Here is a 21146-nt window from a genome sequence, read left to right on the forward strand (position 1 = left end):
CCTGGATTGCATTCACGCATGTGACCATTGAACGGTGCGTCCGATTTTCACATATCAGGCACCGTTGGAATCCCTGGACCGACCTAATTTCAATGAACCCTATTACGTCACTTTCCGCCATATTGGACCTCCGTCATATTGGATTTAGTCCAAACTCTACAAAAAGTTTCAGCGGTCAGAAATTTCATCCGATTTTCATGGAACTTGGCGGAGATGATCTTCTTCCCGAGCCGCACAAAAGATACTTGTCAGATTTTTCAATTTCATTTTTGTTTGCCCGTGACAGCCAATCAAATATGGCGATGAAGCTGCCAAACAGGAAGTGGACTAACATCTCTGTGGCATTTTGAGCTAACATAACAAAACTCGGTACCATTAGTCAGGACACTGTCCCAATCTCTCACAGCAATTTTTATGCATACATTGAATACTCTAGCGCCACCACCAGTTTAATGCTGGACATGCGTTCATGCGCGTATTCCTTGACTCTTTTGTCTGATTTTCACAATTGAGGTAGCGTCTGAATCCCTGGACCATCCCGAGTTCATCGACTCCTATCCCGTCACTTTCTGCAATATTGGACCTCCGACATATTGGATTTAGTCCAAACTCTACGAAAAGTTTCAGCGGTTACAAATTTCATCCGATTTTCACAGAACTTGGCGGAGATGATCTTCTGCCCGAGCCGCAAAAACGATACTTGTCAGATTTTTCAATTTCATTTTTGTTTGCCTGTAACAGCCAATCAAATATGGTGATGAAGCCGCCAAACAGGAAGTGGACTAACATCTCCGTGACGCTTTGAGTTAACATAACAAAACTCGATACCATTAGTCAGGACACTGTCCCAATCACTCACAGCAATTTTTATGCATATACATTGAACACTCTAGCGCCACCACCAGTTCAATGCTGGACATGCGTTCATGCGCGTGATCCTTGACTCTTTTGTCTGATTTTCACAATTGAGGTAGCGTCTTAATCCTTGGAACATCCCAAGTTCATCGACCCCTATCCCGTCACTTTCCGCCATATTGGACCTCCGCCATGTTGGATTTAGTCCAAACTCTACGAAAAGTTTCAGCGGTTACAAATTTCTTCCGATTTTCTCAGAACTTGGCGGAGATGATCTTCAGACCGAGCCGCACAAACGATACTTGTCAGATTTTTTAATTTTAAGTTTATTTGCCCGTGACAGCAAATCACACATGGCGACGATGCCGCCTAACAGGAAGTGGGCTAACATCTCGGCTACGCTTTAATGTATGAAGTCCAAACTTGGTACAGGGACTTGGTATCTGATTGTGAGGACGCACTAGGAAATTGGCATCATTTGGCCTCTATAGGGGGCGCTGCAATACAGGAAGTGAGCTTGTATCTCAGCAATGCTTTGATGTACGAAGTCCAAACTTGGTATAGAGACTTGGTACCTGATTGTGGGGATGCACTAGGAAATTGGCGTCATTTGGCCTCTACAGGGGGCGCTGCAATACAGGAAGTGAGCTTGTATCTCAGCAACGCTTTGATGTATGAAGTCCAAACTTGGTACAGGGACTTGGTATCTGATTGTGAGGACACAGTAGGAAATTGGCATCATTTGGCCTCTATAGGGGGCGCTGTAATACAGGAAGTGGGCTCATATCTCAGCAACGCTTCGTTGTATGAAGTCCAAACTTGATACATGGACATATTAGCTGATTGTGAGGATATGCAAGGAAAGTGGTCTCATTTGGCCTCTAGGGGTGTTGCAATAAAGAAAGTGAGCTCACATCTCAGCAACACTTTGGTGTATGAAGTCCAAACTTGGTAGACGGATATGGGAGCTGATTGTAAGAACGCACAAGGACATTGGTGTAATTTGGCCTCTAGTTGTGCTTTAACAAAGTAAATTAGCTTATTTCTCAGCCGTTCTTTATCCAATTGCCATCAAACTTGCTGTGAGTGCTTGCTCATCCCATGGCAACGCCATTCCTGCTATAGCGCACTGCTTGGCCCCCGCATTGCTGCTTGCAGCTATATTTGGGGGCCAAGCAGCGAAGCTGCGAAGGCACCCATTGAGTTACTAGCTTTTCCTATTATTATTATTACACATCTGCCATTGGAGTCTATGGCAGCCCATAGAACGCCTGGCTAAAAAGTGCAGATTTTTTGGCAGAAAGTTTCGGGACACTCCACTGACCATTCACACTCATTTACGGACCTCTAAACCCAGCCATCTAGCGCCACCAACAGGTCAAAATCTGGCCAAAAATTGAACCGCTGGGTCTAAAGTTATGAAATTTGGCACACTGATTCAGCACTGTCCCATGATCACTCTCACCAATTTCCAGAACTCTATGCCCCACACTCTAGCGCCACCAATGGGTCGAACCTGGATTGCATTCACGCATGTGACCATTGAACGGTGCGTTCGATTTTCACATATCAGGCATCGTTGGAATCCATGGACTGACCTAAGTTCAATGACCCCTATTACGTCACTTTCTGCCATATTGGACCTCCGCCATATTGGATTTAGTCCAAACTCTACGAAAAGTTTCAGCGGTCAGAAATTTCATCCGATTTTCATGGAACTTGGCGGAGATGATCTTCTCCCCGAGCCGCACAAACGATACTTATCAGATTTTTCAATTTAATTTTTGTTTGCCCGTGACAGCCAATCAAATATGGTGATGAAGCCACCAAACAGGAAGTGGACAAACATCTAGGTGATGCTTTGAGTTAACATAACAAGACTTGATACCATTAGTCAGGACACTGTCCCAATCACTCACAGCAATTTTCATGCATATACATTGAACACTCTAGCGCCACCACCAGTTCAAAGCTGGACATGCGTTCATGCGTGTGATCCTTGACTCTTTTGTCTGATTTTCACAATTGAGGTAGCGTCTGAATCCTTGAACAATCTCGAGTTCATCGACCCCTATCCCGTCACTTTCCGCCATATTGGACCTCCGCCATATTGGATTTAGTCCAAACTCTACGAAAAGTTTCAGCGGTTACAAATTTCATCCGATTTTCACAGAACTTGGCGGAGATGATCTTCAGACCGAGCCGCACAAACTATACTTGTCAGATTTTTTATTTTCAAGTTTGTTTGCCCGTGACAGCCAATTACACATGGCGACGATGCCGCCTAACAGGAAGTGGGCTAACATCTCGGCTACTCTTTAATGTATGAAGTCCAAACTTGGTACAGGGACTTGGTATCTGATTGTGAGGACGCCCTAGGAAATTCATTTGGCCTCTATAGGGGGCGCTGCAATACAGGAAGTGAGCTTGTATCTCAGCAACGCTTTGATGTACGAAGTCCAAATTTGGTATAGAGACTTGGTACCTGATTGTGGGGATGCACTAGGAAACTGGCGTCATTTGGCTTCTACAGGGGGCGCTGCAATACAGGAAGTGAGCTTGTATCTCAGCAACGCTTTGATGTATGAAGTCCAAACTTGGTACAGGGACTTGGTATCTGATTGTGAGGACACAGTAGGAAATTGGCATCATTTGGCCTCTATAGGGGGCGCTGTAATACATGAAGTGGGCTCAAATCTCAGCAACGCTTCGTTGTATGAAGTCCAAACGTGATACATGGGCATATTATCTGATTGTGAGGACATGCAAGGAAAGTGGTCTCATTTGGCCTCTAGGGGTGTTGCAATAAAGAAAATGAGCTCACATCTCAGCAACACTTTGGTGTATGAAGTCCAAACTTGGTAGACGGACATGGGAGCTGATTGTAAGAACGCACAAGGACATTGGTGTAATTTGGCCTCTAGGGGCGCTGTAACAAAGTAAATGAGCTTATTTCTCAGCCGTTCTTTATCCAATTGCCATCAAACTTGCTGTGAGTGGTTGCTCATGCCATGGCAACGCCATTCCTGCTATAGCGCACTGCTTGGCCCCCGCATTGCTGCTTGCAGCTATATTTATTATTATTATTACACTTCTGCCATTGGAGTCTATGGCAGCCCATAGAACGCCTGGCTAAAAAGTTCAGATTTTTTCGTCGAAAGTTTCGGGACACTCCACTGACCACTCACACTCATTTACGGACCTCTAAACCCAGCCGTCTAGCGCCACCAACAGGTCAAAGTTTGGCTGAAAGTTGAAAAGCTGGGTTGAAAGGTATTTGCAAGTCATTATTATTATGAAATTTAGCGCCCTGATTCAGGACCGTCCCATGATCACTCTCACGAATTTACAAAGCTCTATGCCGAACACTCTAGCGCCACCAATAGGTCGAATCTGGACTCACATTTACGCATGTAACAATTGAACGGTGTGTTCGATTTTCACAAATTAAGCACCGTTGGAATCCCTGGACTGACTTGAGTTGATTGACCCCTATTACGTCACTTTTGGCCATACTGGACCTCCGCCATATTGGATTTAGTCCAAACTCTACGAAAAGTTTCAGCGGTTACAAATTTCCTCAGATTTTCACGAAACTTGTTGGAGATGATCTTCTGCCCGAGCCGCACAAACGATACTGGTCAGATTTTTCAATTTCATTTTTGTTTGCCCGTGACAGCCAATCAAATATGGTGACGAGGACGCCAAACAGGAAGTGGACAAACATCTAGGTGATGCTTTGAGTTAACATAACAAAACTCGAGACCATTAGTCGGGACACTGTCCCAATCACTCACACCAATTTTCATGCATATACATTGAACACAGTAGCGCCACCACCAGTTTAATGCTGCACATGCGTTCATGCGCGTGATCCTTGACTCTTTTGTCTGATTTTCACAATTGAGGTAGCATCTGAATCCTTGGACCATCCCGAGTTCATCGACTCCTATCCCATCACTTTCCGCCATATTGGACCTCCGCCATATTGGAATTGGTCTAAACTCTACGAAAAGTTTCAGCGGTCCCAAATTTCATTTGATTTTCACAGAACTTGGCAGAGATGACCTTCAGACCGAGCCGCACAAACGATACTTGTCAGATTTTTTTATTTCATTTTTGTTTGCCCGTGACAGACAATCAAATATGGCGATGAAGCCACCAAACAGGAAGTGGGCTAACATCTCGGCTATGCTTTAATGTATGAAGTCCAAACTTGGTACAGGGACTTTGTATCTGATTGTGAGGACACGGTAAGAAATTGGCATCATTTGGCCTCTATAGGGGGCGCTGTAATACAGGAAGTGAGCTTGTATCTCAGCAACGCTTTGGTGTACAAAGTCCAAACTTAGTATAAGGACCTGTTACCTGATTATGATGATGCACTAGGAAATTGGAATCATTTGGCCTCCATAGGGGGCGCTGTAATACAGGAAGTGAGCTCGTATCTCAGCAACACTTTGGTGTATGAAGTCCAAACTTGGTACAGGGACATATTAGCTGATTGTGAGGACATGAAGGAAAGTGTTCTCATTTGGCCTCTAGGGGTGCTGTAATAATGAAAGTGAGCTCACATCTCAGCAACACTTTGGTGTATGAAGTCCAAACTTGGTAGAGGGACATGGTAGCTGATTGTGAGACCGCACAAAGACATTGGTGTAATTTGGCCTCTTGCTGTAAGTGCTTGCTGATGCCGTGGCAACGCCATTTCTGCTATAGCGCTCTGCTAGGCCCCCGCATTGCTGCTTGCAGCTATATTTTTGTTTAGACTTTTTGTTACATTACATTACATTTGACAGTTTTTAGAGCAATTCTCAACAATATTAGGACAATTTAAAACATTAGAGTACAGTAAGAATAAGTGCATCAGTGAGTGCTGTTTTTAACATTTTACGTGTCAGTTTAAGACGGCTGGTGAGGATCAGCAAGACTTGTTGTAAGTGTTGCTATGAGAGGAGATGTTCTCTAAAGAGCTGGGTCTTCAGGAGTTTTTTGAAAATGGAGAGGGATGTCCCTGCCCTTGTAGGAACTGGCAGTGTGTTCCACCAACGAGGAACAACAGATGAGAACAGTTTGGATTGGCCTGAGCGTACCGGAGGTAGAGCTAGACGTCGTTCGTCTGAGGAGCGCAGCGGTCTGGAGGTAGCGTATGTCTGTATGAGGGCATTCAAGTAGGTGGGAGCAGAACCGGAGACTACTTTGTAGGCAAGCGTTAGAGCCTTGAATTTGATGCGGGCCGCCATAGGTAGCCAATGTAGCTGGATGAGTAGCGGGGTAACATGTGCCCTCTTGGGTTGGTTGTAGACCAGGCGCGCCGCCGCGTTCTGGATCATCTGAAGTGGTTTCACTGCGCAGGCTGGGAGACCTGTCAGGAGGGCGTTGCAGTAGTCGAGTCGTGAGATGACTATTGCCTGAACCAGAAGTTGGGTGGCATCTTGAGTTAAGTAAGTCCTGATTTTCCGTATGTTGTAGAGTGCGAAACGGCATGACCGGGCGACTGAGGCGACATGATCTGAGAAGTTTAGTTGGTTGTCGAGAACAACTCCTAGATTTCAAAGAGTCAAATTTGATGTTGATGTCGTGGTGTATGGTAGGTTTAGCTGGGTGGACCAGCAGTTCAGTCTTTGAGAGGTTCAGCTGGAGGTGGTGTGCCTTCATCCATGTAGCTATGTCTGAGAGGCAATCCGAGATCCGTGCTGAAACCAAGGGGTCATCAGGTGGAAAGGACAGATAGAGCTGTGTGTCGTCTGCATAGCAGTGGTATGAGAAGCCATGCGAACGGATAATCTGTCCCAAGGAGGTGGTGTAGATAGCAAAGAGAAGGGGGCCCAGTACTGAGCCCTGGGGGACCCCTGTGGTGAGATGGTGAGGTGCAGATAGCTGACCAAGCCATGATACGTTAAACGAGCGTAGGATTCAAACCAGGAGAGAGCAGAACCAGAGATTCCCATGTTAGCGAGTATAGAGAGAAGGATGCGGTGATTAACCGTGTCAAAGGTGTTACCCGGGCCATTTTGAACGCTGTTGGAAATGTGCCGGAGGTTAGCGAGGCATTGATCACATGTGTGATAGCTGGTGCGATGGTCGGGCTGATGGACTGAAGTAGGCTCGTAGGTATAGGGTCCAGCGAGCATGTGGTAGGACGGCTACATGTCAGGAGTCTAGATACTTCATTCTCGGAGAGAGGCGTGAATGCTGAAAAGGATGATCTAGCAGTCCCTAGAGGTTGTAGGAGTGCGGTATCTGAGTCAGATGCGTTGAGTGGGCATGTAGAGAATTGACTGCTGATTGCCGCCACTTTGTTTGTAAAAAATGAAAAAAGTTTTCGAGTGTCTGTAGCGCTGTTGATTTTGTCATTGTAGAAAGCCGTCTTAGCAGCAGGGTCATTCCGTGTGAAATCACCCAATTTCAGCACAATTTGGCAGGTGACCCTCTCCGAAAAAATCTGAAAAAAATCACAGGTGTTTGTAGACCAAATACATGCATAGATCTAAAATAGTATATCTGTATAACTAATCGTTGCAAAACTACAGCCCTTTGAAACTTCAAGTCATTTTAAGCATTGTGGTAAACAATCCTTTTTGTTCAACTTCCAACCTTATTGGCTCTTTTGGTATTTCACACACATTAGTGAAACTATGTGAATAGAAGTACATTTTCCTGTTGAATTAAAAAATCCAATCGGATCAGACGTATCTTGTGTACTTTCCCCTCTGCAAAGCTCTGAAAATGGCTATAAATTCATAATGTGAAAAGACATCATCATCTTTGAGGGCTTCTCATTCAATAAGTATGTGACACAAATTCATCAGATTTTTTTCCTACTCATGTATGTATTATAAGGTCCTGTCCATGCATTAACTTTGGTTGTTATCATTATCATATTTTCAGAGCATTTCTTTAAAATTGGGCTTGATTTTCAAAAAGCCTGTTTTCATCTTCTCATTTCACCACGTGGACAGTTAACATGATTTTTTTAAATTTTCCCATATATCATTCTGAATGTGAGGATCATCTGCCCAAAATGTGGGCTTGTTGCTGAGTTTCTTCATTGAGATAAGATTTTTTACAAATATTGTCTATAAATCCACTGAATTTGTACTTTATCTGCAGTACCACTTTGCACCACACGTGGTGCTCTTTTAATACAATGGAAGTCAATGGAAGAGTAAGAGAGTCACTTGTTTGCTGCACATATCCAATCTAAACACACAGTTTATGGTTCATAGTTAAATTGCTCCAAATAATTATTGCAACATGAACAACATACTACTCATACATACATTTTATTTAGAGAAAATAAACTGATCAAGTAAATTATACACTCATAAGACTGACTGGTCATCATACATGCAGCAAGAGGTTTTAGCATAATTACCATCTTTGTAACGGGTTTTCTACACCAGCTTCAACCTATCAGTGCCTATGTGAGTACTTTAATAATTACTAGCCAGCTGGTTAGGCAAAGTCTATATCCATCGTCATATGCATGGGATGCAGTCCTCTGTGATACACAGACAAAGAGCATTAAGATGGAGATCAGTGCTTTGTCTCCATGTGATCTGGGAGTTGGAAAATGAATGTCATAAAGGAACATATTCAAGAAACAATGGTTTTCTAAAATTCAGTTCATCAAGGTATTTCACTTGATGAAGATGACCATGTGTGTTTCCATCACAAGTATTCATAACAAGGTTTGAGGACTCGTGGATCCAAGAGGCATTCGTAAAAAGATGATAACTCTTTAGTATTGATTTTTCTGCATCTGACAATACACTGAATTTTAGAAACCCCTTTTTTACTTGAATATGTTCCTTTATTACATTCATTCTCCAACTTCTTTCCTAGATCACATGACAAAGCACTGAGACAAAGCACTGATCTCCATCTTGATGCTCTTTGTCTGTGTATCACAGAGGACTGCATCCCATGCATATGACGATGGATATAGACTTTGCCTAACCAGCTGGATAGTAATTATTAAAGTGCTCACATAGGCACTGATAGGTTGAAGCTGGTGTAGAAAACTCATTACAAAGATGGTAATTATGCTAAATCCTCTTGCTGCATGTATGATGACCAGTCAGTCTTATGTGTGTATAATTTACTTGATCAGTTTATTTTCTCTAGATAAGATGTATGTATGAGTAGTATGTTGTTAATGTTGCAATAATTATTTGGAGAAGTTCAACTATGAACCATAAACTGTGTGTTTAGATTGGATATATGCAGCAAACAAGTGACTCTCTTACTCTTCCATTGAATTCCATTGTATTAAAAGAGCACCACGTGTGGTGCAAAATGGTACTGCAGATAAAGTACAAATTCAGTGGATTTATAGACAATATTTGTAAAAAATCTTATCTCAATGAAGAAACTCAGCAACAAGCCCACATTTTGGGCAGATGATCCTCACACACAGAATGATATATGGTAAAATAAAAAAAAAATCCTGTTAACTGTCCACGTGGTGAAATGAGAAGATGAAAACGGGCTTTTTGAAAATCAAGCCCAATTTAATAAAAATGCTCTGACAATATGATAATGTTAACAACCAAAGTTAATGCATGGACATGACCTTATAATCCATACATGAGTGGGAAAAAAATCTGATGAATTTGTATCACATACTTTTTGAATGAGAAGCCCTCAAAGGTGGTGATGTTTTTTACATTATGAATTTATAGCCATTTTCAGAGCTTTGCAGAGGGGGAATTACACAAGATACACCTGATTTGATTGGATTTGTTAATTCAACAGGAAAATGTACTTCTATTCACATAGTTTCACTAATGTGTGTGAAATACCAAAAGAGCCAATAATGTTGGAAGTTGAACAAAAAGGATTGTTCACCACGATGCTTAAAATGACTTGAAACTTGAAAGGGCTGTAGTTTTGGAACCATTAGTGATACAGATATACTATTTAAGATTTATGCATAGGTTTGGTCTTCAAACACCTGTGATTTTTTTCAGATTTTTTGGGAGAGGGTCACCTGCCAGCCACTGGGTGATTTGACACGGAATGACCCAGCAGTGATGCTGGCTGAGAAGGAGGTCAGGAGTGTCTGGTAGTTTTTGAGGTCATCAGTTAGTTTGGATTTGTGCCATTTCCTCTCCGCGGCTCTGAGTTTGGTGCGCTGCGATCGGAGGGTATCATTTAGCCATGGATGAGAGTGTTTGGATCGAGCTGGCCTTGTGGTAAGAGGGCACAGCTCGTCTAGACACGAGCTCAGTGTGGAGCAGAGCGAGTCTGTGGCCTCATTAACCTCCAGAGAGGAGAAGGTGTTGAGTGGAGGTAGACCTGAGGCAACCACAGAGGAAAAGTGCGTTGGAGACAGGTTCCGGATGTTGCGGCGGAACGTGACCATCGGCTGAGGAGCCGGAGGCTGTTCTGTCAGGCTGACGTTGAACTGGATGAAGAAGTGGTCAGAAAGATGGAGAGGCGTCACCACGAGGGTGTCTGTGCTGCAGTTCCGAGTGAAGATCAAGTCAAGCTCTTTGCCAGCTTTGTGTGTCGGTGGGCTTTGAACCAGTTTGAGGTCAAAGGAGTGGATCAGGGCCAAAAAGTCCGCTGAGCCTGGGGCATCTAAGTGGATGTTCATATCGCCGAGAACAAGAAGCGGACAGTCATGCTCAGGGATGGAGGACAGCAGAGTGTCAAGTTCGTCCAAAAAGTCGCCTAGTTGGCCTGGAGGGCGGTAGATGACCAGCACGTAGAGTTTTGCTGGGGCGTTCACTGTGATGGCATGGAATTCGAATGAGACATATTTGTTTGAAGGCAGTAGCGGGGTGAATTTCCATTTGTTGGAGATCAGCAGGCCCGTCCCACCTCCTCGTCCAGATGGGCGAGGGGTGTGGGATAGTGTAAGGTTAGTGGAGAGTGCAGCCGGGGTGGCTGTGTTCTCTGGTTTGATCCAAGTCTCAGTGAGAGCAAGGACTTCCAACGAAAGGTGGTTGGCATAGGCAGCTATGAAGTCCGTTTTGTTGACTGCGGATTGACAGTTCCACAAGCCCATGGAGAAAGAGGTTTCTGTAGGTGAGGACCGTTTAAGTTGCTGTAGGTTAAGGCGATTTCTGCCCCTTTTGTCATGATGCCGTTTTCTGCGATGGCCTGTGATAACAGATATGGTGGAATGGCACATTTTTGCCTTTGTCGGCGCCTGTGCTCGGTGAACTTGCACAGGTAAACTTGCTTGCTTGCTCTTAAACGAGGACGGCTGAAACGAGGGCTGACGCTTACGCTGACGCGTATTGTGGTCTTAATGCAACATTTTAAAAAGCTACTGACAGGGCCACCAAGGACTTTATATCTTATCTTATCCTAGGCTATATCTTCCATCAGCAAACCATCGCATTAGCGAACATTAGTGTTGTGGCTAACTAACTTACAGTGGGCATTACTTTCAAATGGCCACTTCAGTCACGCATTACGCAGCGTGAAGCTGCGTGAAACTTTAGTACCACTTTCAGCCACTCTGCGTCGCTCTGCCACTGTGCATCGCTCTGTCAGTAGCCTGACTGCCGCCCCTTCTGAAAAAGCAGGAGGCTACCTTTAAACATAATTGTTGACGAGAGGAATCCCAGCCTACGAATTCAATAACAAAATAAATCATGCATAATTAAACATTACCTTGATTTAGGCTACTTGGGTAGCCTATGGCATAAGGCTTGGCTACACAGTGGTACCGGTGCCGCTCCACAAAACGAAAAAATATCTTAATTTGCTGTCTACGTTATTGTCAGTGTTGGGGGTAACGTGTTACAAAGTACATAGTAATTTGTTACAGTTACTGAATAACTGTAACGTCCATTCCTGCGTTACTCTTGATATCTCTAATACAGTATATTGACTTATTGTTTCCATAGGCATGCAGTGATTGCTTATTGAAAATATAGATTAGCCTAGACACATTATTTTATTGTAGAAATATGCGCAGAACAGAGCACGCATTCTCTCCTTGCACTGCTCTCCCTCAAACAGGTTGGCTTCAGCCCGCACCTCGCCTACGCAAATCAAAACAGTGTCTTGTGCAAGAACTGTTCATGCACACTATAACTGGCACGGTGTAGCCTACACAACTTTGTTCAAAATTGATGCATTCAAGTTAACTTTGCAAAGTTATTGTTATAGCCTACTTATCACAACGTTGTCAGTCGCAAACGCTAATTTATTCTAACGTCTCTCTACGGAACTACCTGTTTAATTTGCAGAGGACCATAATTGAGCCAGTAGAGAAATAACTGTTCAGAACTAATCTGTAGCCTAGGGTAGGCTTCTGCAGAAAACAATGTTGTTGGCGATTTAATACTATCTAGCAACGTTTTTAACAGGCTACGCAATAGAGGCTTAGACAACTGACCCACGTTTTGGTTTCGTAAATTAATTTGCCCTACTTCTTGACTGCAATGTAGTCAATTCACTGCTTGACAGGTTATTTTTATTTTGCTGTACAATAAACAAATACATCTGCTTTATGCCGCAGAATTAGGCACTTGGCCAGTCTATAGAACAGGCACATTTTGGAGAGAATACAGAAAACGCACGCAGGAATCTGTATTTCTGTTCGTGCGTTTTCTGTAATCTGTAGAGAATACAGAAAACGCACGCAGGAATCTGTATTTCATCATGCTGGTGGGAATGTTTATGTTTTCTTTATGTTTGAGTGTTCTTGCATCCACTCACCAGTGTCCAACTCTTTTTCATCCTTGGCCTTGTTGCTCATTTCTCCAACATTTACTGAGACTGTGGCTTTGATTTCTTGGTGGGCATCTTTCATACGATCATTCAGGACCTTAAAAAATGTCTCAGACTTATTGTCTCCCATCATCAACTTGTAAAAAGAGTTCTGAAGGGAAGGCAAAAGGAAACAGATCAGATATTGTCATTATATTTATTGCATGACTACAACATAATAACTTGTGGCATTAGTGGCAGAAGATGATATGCAATACATGAAATGACTTGATTTGGAGTTATGGAACATGAAGAATGAAGACCAGAGAAGCCTATTTCATAATAGACATTCAGGATATTTGCTGGCTGGAACACATTGCAAAAATGAAAGAAACATTTTCACAGCATTGCTGACTAATAGGGCCCATGGCACTGGTGGGCATTTTTTTAGAATACTTTGATCAACAATTTCTCTTGTAATAGTTTCCTAAAATTCTCCTAATTACATGGCAAAGTAGTTAGACAATTTTTTTTTTTAATTATATAGCGTAGGCTATTTTCAGTGTAATTTTACTACCTTTTAGCCTGACAAGCCAGACCCACATTAAAATGTAGGGTCTGGGCACTCACCGTTCGCAGTGCTCAGTCCGAGAGGCGGGATAATCGGTTGTCTTTCAAATTCCCTCTGCATGCAATATGACAGCGCTATGAGTCCCATGCGTTTTCCCACCAGCTGAGCTAGTTGGCTAGTTCAAACTTTTGCCAACTTAAAAAAGCTTAACTCGTGTCACACTGTTCGCCAACAGCAACATCCATCTTCTTTGTTTTCAAGTAGCAGGGAATTCAAGCCAAACCGTTGCAACTCTGCCATCAATCTGTTAAGCCCGCCTAACGACTCTATACACGATTTGATTGGCCTGATAGAAGTTTAATTTTTCGAGCTCACAAGCCAACAGAGAGTTGCTAGACTAGCCCTGGCAGCAAATGTAATTTGCTGCCGCTAGGGTGCGTCTAGATTTCTAGGATAACTACCTTTACTTTTAAGCTCTTATCTTGGTCATTGTAAGGGCCAGCTATACATGATATATCTTGTTTTTATCAGGACAATCTGGGCCACCCATATCTGGGAAAGTATGAAGTAAAAATACTTGCAACTGTGTACTTTCCATGAAAGTAAACAAGTAGTTCTTAGAAACACCTTCTGTATTACCCATCAATTATAGGTACAATTTTTGCAGAACTATGAACTATGGGGCTGAATGCCATGTCACCACCACTGTCATGCACCAGTGCACTTCAAACATGGCACAGACCGAGAACATAGGTAAGATGCCTGAACTAAGTTGTGTGTAGGATTGTTTAAAAGTTTGTAAATGCATATTGTTATCATACTGTTAACTCTCTATACCTCATCCATATTAATCCTCACATACGGTAGAGCTTGTTTCAGTTCACCAGGTACATATATACCCTAAATTATCCTCTGTAACAATGCTATGTTTCAGATTCTAGCACTAGACTCACACAGAGTCCTATGTTAATATACTACATACTAGTGTATCTGTATGAAGTCCACCCCATTCTTCATTCATTCTTTCTTGTACACCTACAATGTGACTTAAATGTGTTGAATTTACCTAATATCTATTAAACTTGCAACTCTACATTTGTTTTGTTTAACAAATATGTGGTCTAGGGGATTCGTCCAGAACCCACAGATGAACTTTTGGTACAGAAGCCAGGGGTGAAAGTGGGCCAGAACACAGTTCCGTCACCTCAGATAAATTATTTTTTGTGTGCACCGTCAAATTGCAGCCTGCCTCTCCTTCAGGATCACCCTGCCCCCCCCCCCCCTTCCCGATTTTATGTTCTTAGTGTTCTCCTGTCTGATTTGAGTGCATCTGTGCCAGTTTACGCATGCAAAAAATATAGTCCATGAATACCCCATTTCCTAATGGGAAAACACGTTGGTAATGTGGTAAAGGTAATCACACAGCATGTCCACAGAGGAAACCAGTGTAAATCAGGTCGCAGTACAGGTCACAGCAAGTATTGCTGGTAGAGTATTTTGTCACACAGATATCACTCACAGCATCTTATGAACAAACGGAATCTAAGCTTTCCAATGACATTAGCGCCAAGTTGCTCTGATAAATGGTTCACGAGAAAATTAACATTGAACTTGCATGGAATTTAATAATATTTGAATTCTGCACAGAGCTCTGCACACCCATTACTCTCTGTGAAATATCTCACACTCAACCTTTTTTTTTACTCAACACGTGGCAAACTGTACATCACAATAAACCGAAAACCTTATTGAATATGAGGATATAAAGTATGCCTCTGTACAAAAAGCGATTCCCCAGTAATCTGGTTTTGAAATTGCAACACATTTCTACATCGTCTTTAACTTTGGGCTGAAATGTAAACTATTTATGTCAGTACATAAAAAAATTGCTTAGCCATAGAGTATCCCACCATCATGGATCTTATATTGGCAGATTCCAGACAATCCCACCTACACAGATATACTGTATATTTCTACTGGCATGCTGCCTAGGGAAAAAGATATGGGTAGCTCAGACTGTCATGAAATGAAACCCAGCTAGCAAATGAAACCAAGCTAGGTTCAAGGTGCCCAAGGGGCATTTTTTTTATGCAGCCAGCAGAGAGAGCATATTCATAAATAGACAATACAAATAGACGAAAATCTGACATGAGGGCTCACTGAAAACAGTGGATATAAAAACATAAGAACATAATAAAAACATAAGAACATAAGAATATAATAAAAGTGCATGTAAAAAAATCAAGTGAGAGTGTTTTAAAAAACTGGTGACAATGGGTATAAAAGAGTTCTTGTATCTATTTGTCTTACATCTCTTGGACACAAATCTACAGCCAAACGGAAGCAATGTAAACTCTGAAAACAAGGGATTACTGGGATCATCCAGGATCGACCAGGCTTTTTTGAGTGCTCTGTTCTTGTGCAGGGAAGGAATGTTAACTAAGGTAGCCCCAGCAATCTTACTACATTCGTTAACTATACGTTGGAGACGGTTATGCTATCTACATTGCCGGGATTGTTGGATACAATGCACAGGTATGTACAGTTAAGAACAAAATTATTCATACCCCTGGCAAATATTGATTCAATGTTGATTTTCTCTTTATCGATATGTTCTGACTGAAAATGACACCACCACATGTCAAAAGGTTGTAAGACAATGTGGTAGAAACATGGAATCAAAAAAAGATCATCTTTTTTAAAAATGTTAAAAAAGATAAACGCTTATTTTTTTTATTCTATATTTCTACCACATTGTCTTACAACCTATTGGCATGTAGCAGTGTTCAGTCAGAACAAACATATTGGTCAAGAGAAAATCAACATTAAATCAATATTTGCCAGGGGTATGAAAAATGTTGTTCTTAACTGTATGTATGTATAGTATGTATGTCAGTTTATTACACGGCTCTTCAGAGTGCTGCAGAAAGTTCCATTCACATGAATGGGCCTTCCCAACGTTCGGGCCTATGTTAAATCTACATAAATCACCGGCAAAGCATTTAATCACCTCTGTCAATGGCAACGGGTTTGGTGCTTCTGATTAATGTATTTCATATCACTACGCAAGGACTGGAACTTCATTCAAACGTGAAAGCAGACGGTTGATCAGCTGTGTTCTAAAGAATGTTTGATTCAAGTTCAGCAGCGTGTGTTGTTGCGAACTATTTGTTTCTCAGCAAATGCCACGATGAACGGTAACAAATAGGCTAGGTTATGTAGGCTAAAGTCATATCGTGGGGAGTTTATTATTTCGTTTTGGCAAGTAGCCGTATAATAAGCGGGATAATGTATAGAACGCTGGTCATTACTGTAAAAAAATAAGTCCCTTCAGGGCGGAACAAGACCCCTCCGCTGCGCATCGGGGTCCGGTTCGCCCTGTCGGGACTTATTTTCCCAGTAATGACCGGCGTTCTATACATTATCCCTTACGTAGCTCATGGTGCCGGCTATGTGCTCTATGGTCCTATACTAGACGGTTGATTGATAGTTTGATTTTGTTTTATTTTATTTTAGCCTTACCACTTCAACCACCTCCAGCCGATGTCCTCTGCCCCCTTTTTTTAAATTTTTATATTTTTGATGGCCCTTTAAAGGGATATCGTAACACCTCGAATTATCACCTATTTCGTTCGAAAATTCTAAAACAACAATGTTTTTTAATACTTCAAAATAATATTTGATAAATGAACCTTAAATTTTTTCAATAGCCATAGGTGTGTAGATTTGAACAAAATCTGGTTTGGTTCTTACCGGGGCTTTTACTGCCTGAAATATCTGATTTTGTTTACCACGCTCGGAGGTTAGTGCTGGCCTGGTGGGTCGTCTACGTCCACCCATTTACACTGCACATGAACGACCAAGAATTCTCGTTGCAAAATCAAAATTCCACTGGAGCTCCAAGCAGATTTGTACATGCAGCCTTACAACACTGTTTACAGCTCTTCGAGTCACGGTAAAATGTCATTTTTGGTACATAGCTAATTTAGATACATCAATGGAGTGGGTGCTTGCGTTTCTTTAGGAATCCGCCGTCTTGGTTTGTATAGAAATGAATATTAAGGGTGACATATACATGCAAGAGGACGGAAACACAGGACTGGTGGTAATAGTGGGCGTTCCAATACAAAAGTATCGTTTACACCCGTTTGCTTTTCTCCTTCTTTGTAGCCTAATCAAATATTATATTATTTGACACACTTCTGTAGGCTATCTTGTCATGGCCAGAATAAGTATTAAGTGGCTACAGATTGAAAAGCAGCCACTTCCAATCCATTGCCAGCTGATTCATCTGCTTTGCATTGCTAAAAGTCTGGTTATAACTTCACCATATAGACAATGTAACCTAAAAACAATGGCTATATTATGGGTAGACCTATATTTAGGATACATATAACTTAGGCATGTCCACTCGGACAGAGCAACAGGGTTTTTCTCAATTGCCTGTACTCCATCCCTTCACCATCACTGACAAACCCCACAACTGCAGAATCATCTGAGAACTTCTGCAGGTGACATGACTGGTGACAGGTTGTACTGGAAGTCTGAATTGTACAGTGTGAAGAGAAAAGGAGACAACACAGTATCTTGTGGTGCTCCTATGTTACTGACTACCTGCTCAGACACACACCCTTTCAGTCTCAGAACCTGTGGTCTGTCAGATAATCAATAATCCATAAAGTTGTGGAGGTGTCTACCTGCATCCTTTGCAGCTTCTCACGTAGCAGCATAGGCTGTATGGTGTTAAAAGCACTTGAGAAATCAAAGAACATGATCCTCACAGTGCTGCCAGCCCTGTCCAGGTGAGAGTGTGTTCTATGAAGCAGATTAAGGCATCCTCAACACCCACCTCTGGATGGTATTAAAATAGTAATGGGTCCATGTAGGTGGTCACCTGTGGTCTCAGGTGGGCCAAGACCAGTGTCTCCAGTACCTTCATGATGTGTAATGTTAAGGCAACCGGCCTGTAGTCAGAGGGCAGATGGAGAAGGTTTTTTCGGGACCAGAACAAGGCAGGATGTCTTCCACAGCATAGGCACCCTCCCTAAGGCTGAGTTTAAAAAGGTGCTGCAGAATACCGCAGATTAGGGTATGGCTGAAGGACAGTGATCCATAGCCATGGTCACTGAGGAGGCTTGCATGGGAGTGCCTAGTATGCACCCTGTCCAGGTAAAATTGTGTTCTATCACTGCATGAAAAGAGGAATTTTCGTCCCCGTGAACGCCCGGAAATCTCCCTAATTTTCAGTAGTTAATGACAATTTACAGCCTGTGAACACTGGCGCCTTAATGCAGGGGCTTACCTGGGCTTCAGCCCAGGGGCCTCGACCAATGAGGGGCCTCCTAATAATAATAATGATAATCAATAATAATAAACGGCGTGTCCGTATTCGCGGCGTCATTAGCCTACTCTGGAGCTAGCCTAAATAATTGAGCACATCGTACTGTTCTACAATTACATTCATGCAGAGGCCGGCCCCCTTTGTCTTCTCCAATTCTAGAGTGTAACAAAATGTAACAAAACGTAACTAGACTGCATTTCCGGCGGGAACTGCGAAAGTGTGCTTTCCCTGGTCCGGTCAGCAACGTGAGCGGACAGTGGCATACGCTATGCTGAACCTGGCTTGATCCAGGCATTGTAACAGTGCCTTTCAATGTTGGAGCAGTGGCAATATCTCAAAAGCTCTAGGAGAGAGCTATTCAACTATTGGCTTGCGGGTTGAATGCGATTCGTTGGATTTTACCTTTGGCTTGCCTTCGAATTTAGCTTCTATGACTGAGATCAAATCAATAAAATAAAATGACAGCAGTGATTGGCTGCAAAAAATAAATAATGTCACGCGTCTTGCGCCTCTCAAACTGGGCTATCAGGTAACCTACAGAGGAATTGAAATTATGAAATATGACCAAGGCATTAAAAAGCTGCTTGTTTGTCAGGATACTTTTTCACTGATTTATTTAAAAAAAATATGAGCTATGAGTGTGAATGTTATATATTCCATCCCACAAATTATGTTTTACTGGTTTATTTGACAAATAATCTATATAGATTTGCTCTATAAAGACCTTATGTCTGTTTCGGATTGTTTTGTGAGCCTGGGGTTGTTTTGAGAGCCTATGTAGCCTATCTCAGAATAAAGGAATACTTCATATTAATCTAAACCACCGTCTATAAATCAACTGTATACTATTGTCTACACTGCACTATATTTCTTGACCTGTCTCTATGTTTCATCACCTTTCTATACTTTGCCTCACATTGCAACACAGCTCAGATCTTTGGTTGCCATGAAGGCCAGTCGTTCTAAATGGATGGTTGCTATGGCCAAAGGCCAGTTCTATCTCTGCCGTTGTCAAGCGAGCATATCGTAAAATTCTGATTAACCTTATCTTATTTAAAACATCTCTATTTTACTTAGCCCACTTCCATACAGTGGGTCCCATTAAGAAGTGGCCACTTCATTCACGCTTACCGTGATTCACACAGCAGCATTATTAAATGAATCTGTCACCATACGCCTATCAGTGTTGCGCGGTCTGCCCGAAATTAAGCGGTCGCCCGCGGATGACCGCGGTCACCCGCGGTTATGAGTCATAAACAAAATATTTTAATGATATTCGGGTCATTTGCGGGCGGGTCAGTTAAAATCAATTTAATATATATTTTCTACAAATAAGCCTACTTAAAATATCACGAGAAGGCTAGCATCAATACAGTAAAGGATCAATACAGTAAAGTCAACAGTAGCAACAAGCAAGACGCGAGTTAAAATAATAAAGACACCCCTTCAGGAAAAGCGATATAGGCTATGGGAAATATTGGGAAAAGTTGTTAAAGAAGATGACAGTAGTACAAGTTATGGTCTAGGCCTACTTCTTGTGAAGCCATTTAAAAGTATGACAGCCAAAATGGGCAACCTGCAGGAATAAATGTTATGGCACAGACTACACAGCCATATCTACCGGTATGTATAGGTTCGCGCATGCATAAAAGTTACCTTAGTTCGTTGTGTTTGTGACTTTAAACAGTGGACGTAGTAAAGCTTTGTGCTTCATTCAGCATTATAAACCAGTTCTTACGGTAACGTTTTGACCAGCAATGTATCTTGCCTACCTTGCCTCACCATTTCTGTTTTCGAAAGAAAGATGTATGTCCATGGCCTTCAAATCTTATCCTGTTCTAATCCTTGGTGGTTGCGTGCGTGCTTGCGCTCTTATTCTCATTCTCTCTCCTGCGCAAACATTATGTCCTGCATGCCTACCGCGTGTAGTTCTACTGCATAAAGTTTCGCAAATAAATTCGTTTGTTTTACAGAAATGGCCTACTGTAACACTGCATGCAGGCTATAACCAAAAGCACACATTTTGTAAATAAGCGGGTCGGATCGCGGGTCGGGTATAATTTTGTCCTAATTAATATTCGCGGTCCGAGTTGCTGTCGGGTTGATTAAAATATCGGGCGACCGCGGGCCGCTTGTGACCAAACCCGCGCAACACTGACGCCTATACCTACGTTTGCAAAGAAAACATTTTAATTTGAAAATTTACATTTCATGTACATGTTGACAATGAGTAGGCTAGTTTTGGTTGTTGGTGGTGTTATTGCATCCCTTAGTTATGACTACAATGCAAGTTCCCTTAAACTGTCACAGACGTAGGTACTACTTTTAGGGCTAAAGTGCTTCGTGAATTACTGTTAGTAATAAATAGTAACAGTCCTAAAATTTACATGTGACGAAGTTACGAGTGCTAACATCTCATATCAAATCACCATGGCATTACGCAGTGGCGTAACAAACCAATGGTGGGCCCAGGTGCGAGAGCACTGTGCGGGCCCATATCAACATAATTTGGCCCAGGATGAATTAGCTCTGATACATGCAATACACATTAAGGGTGACTTCAATTGTTTATACAAAGGGCCTGAGGCACCGAAGTAGTTTAGTAATTACATATGATAGCAATAAATGTAAGGTTAAAATGAATAATAATTTAATTGCCATGTGGCCCTTCTTGGTTTTAAACAAAGACACCATCCCCTCCCC

At 42.2% G+C, this 21146-nt stretch overlaps 1 protein-coding gene across 3 annotated transcripts in view; it reads right to left on the minus strand.

The window, feature by feature from the left end:
• Positions 1-21146, minus strand: part of itpr3 (inositol 1,4,5-trisphosphate receptor, type 3) — a 363942-nt gene that overhangs the window by 179867 nt on the left and 162929 nt on the right. For all 3 annotated transcript variants that reach the window (XM_076277395.1, XM_076277396.1, XM_076277394.1), the window contains one exon: positions 12541-12703. In XM_076277395.1, the coding sequence (XP_076133510.1) occupies positions 12541-12703 (163 nt within the window). The remainder of the gene's footprint in view (positions 1-12540; positions 12704-21146) is intronic.

Source organism: Alosa pseudoharengus, unplaced genomic scaffold (assembly GCF_046254945.1).
Source record: "Alosa pseudoharengus isolate Yale_2024_CS ecotype anadromous, Long Island Sound unplaced genomic scaffold, YU_APseudo_1.1 YU_APseudo_1.1_scf_9, whole genome shotgun sequence".
Lineage (NCBI taxonomy): Eukaryota > Metazoa > Chordata > Actinopteri > Clupeiformes > Clupeidae > Alosa > Alosa pseudoharengus.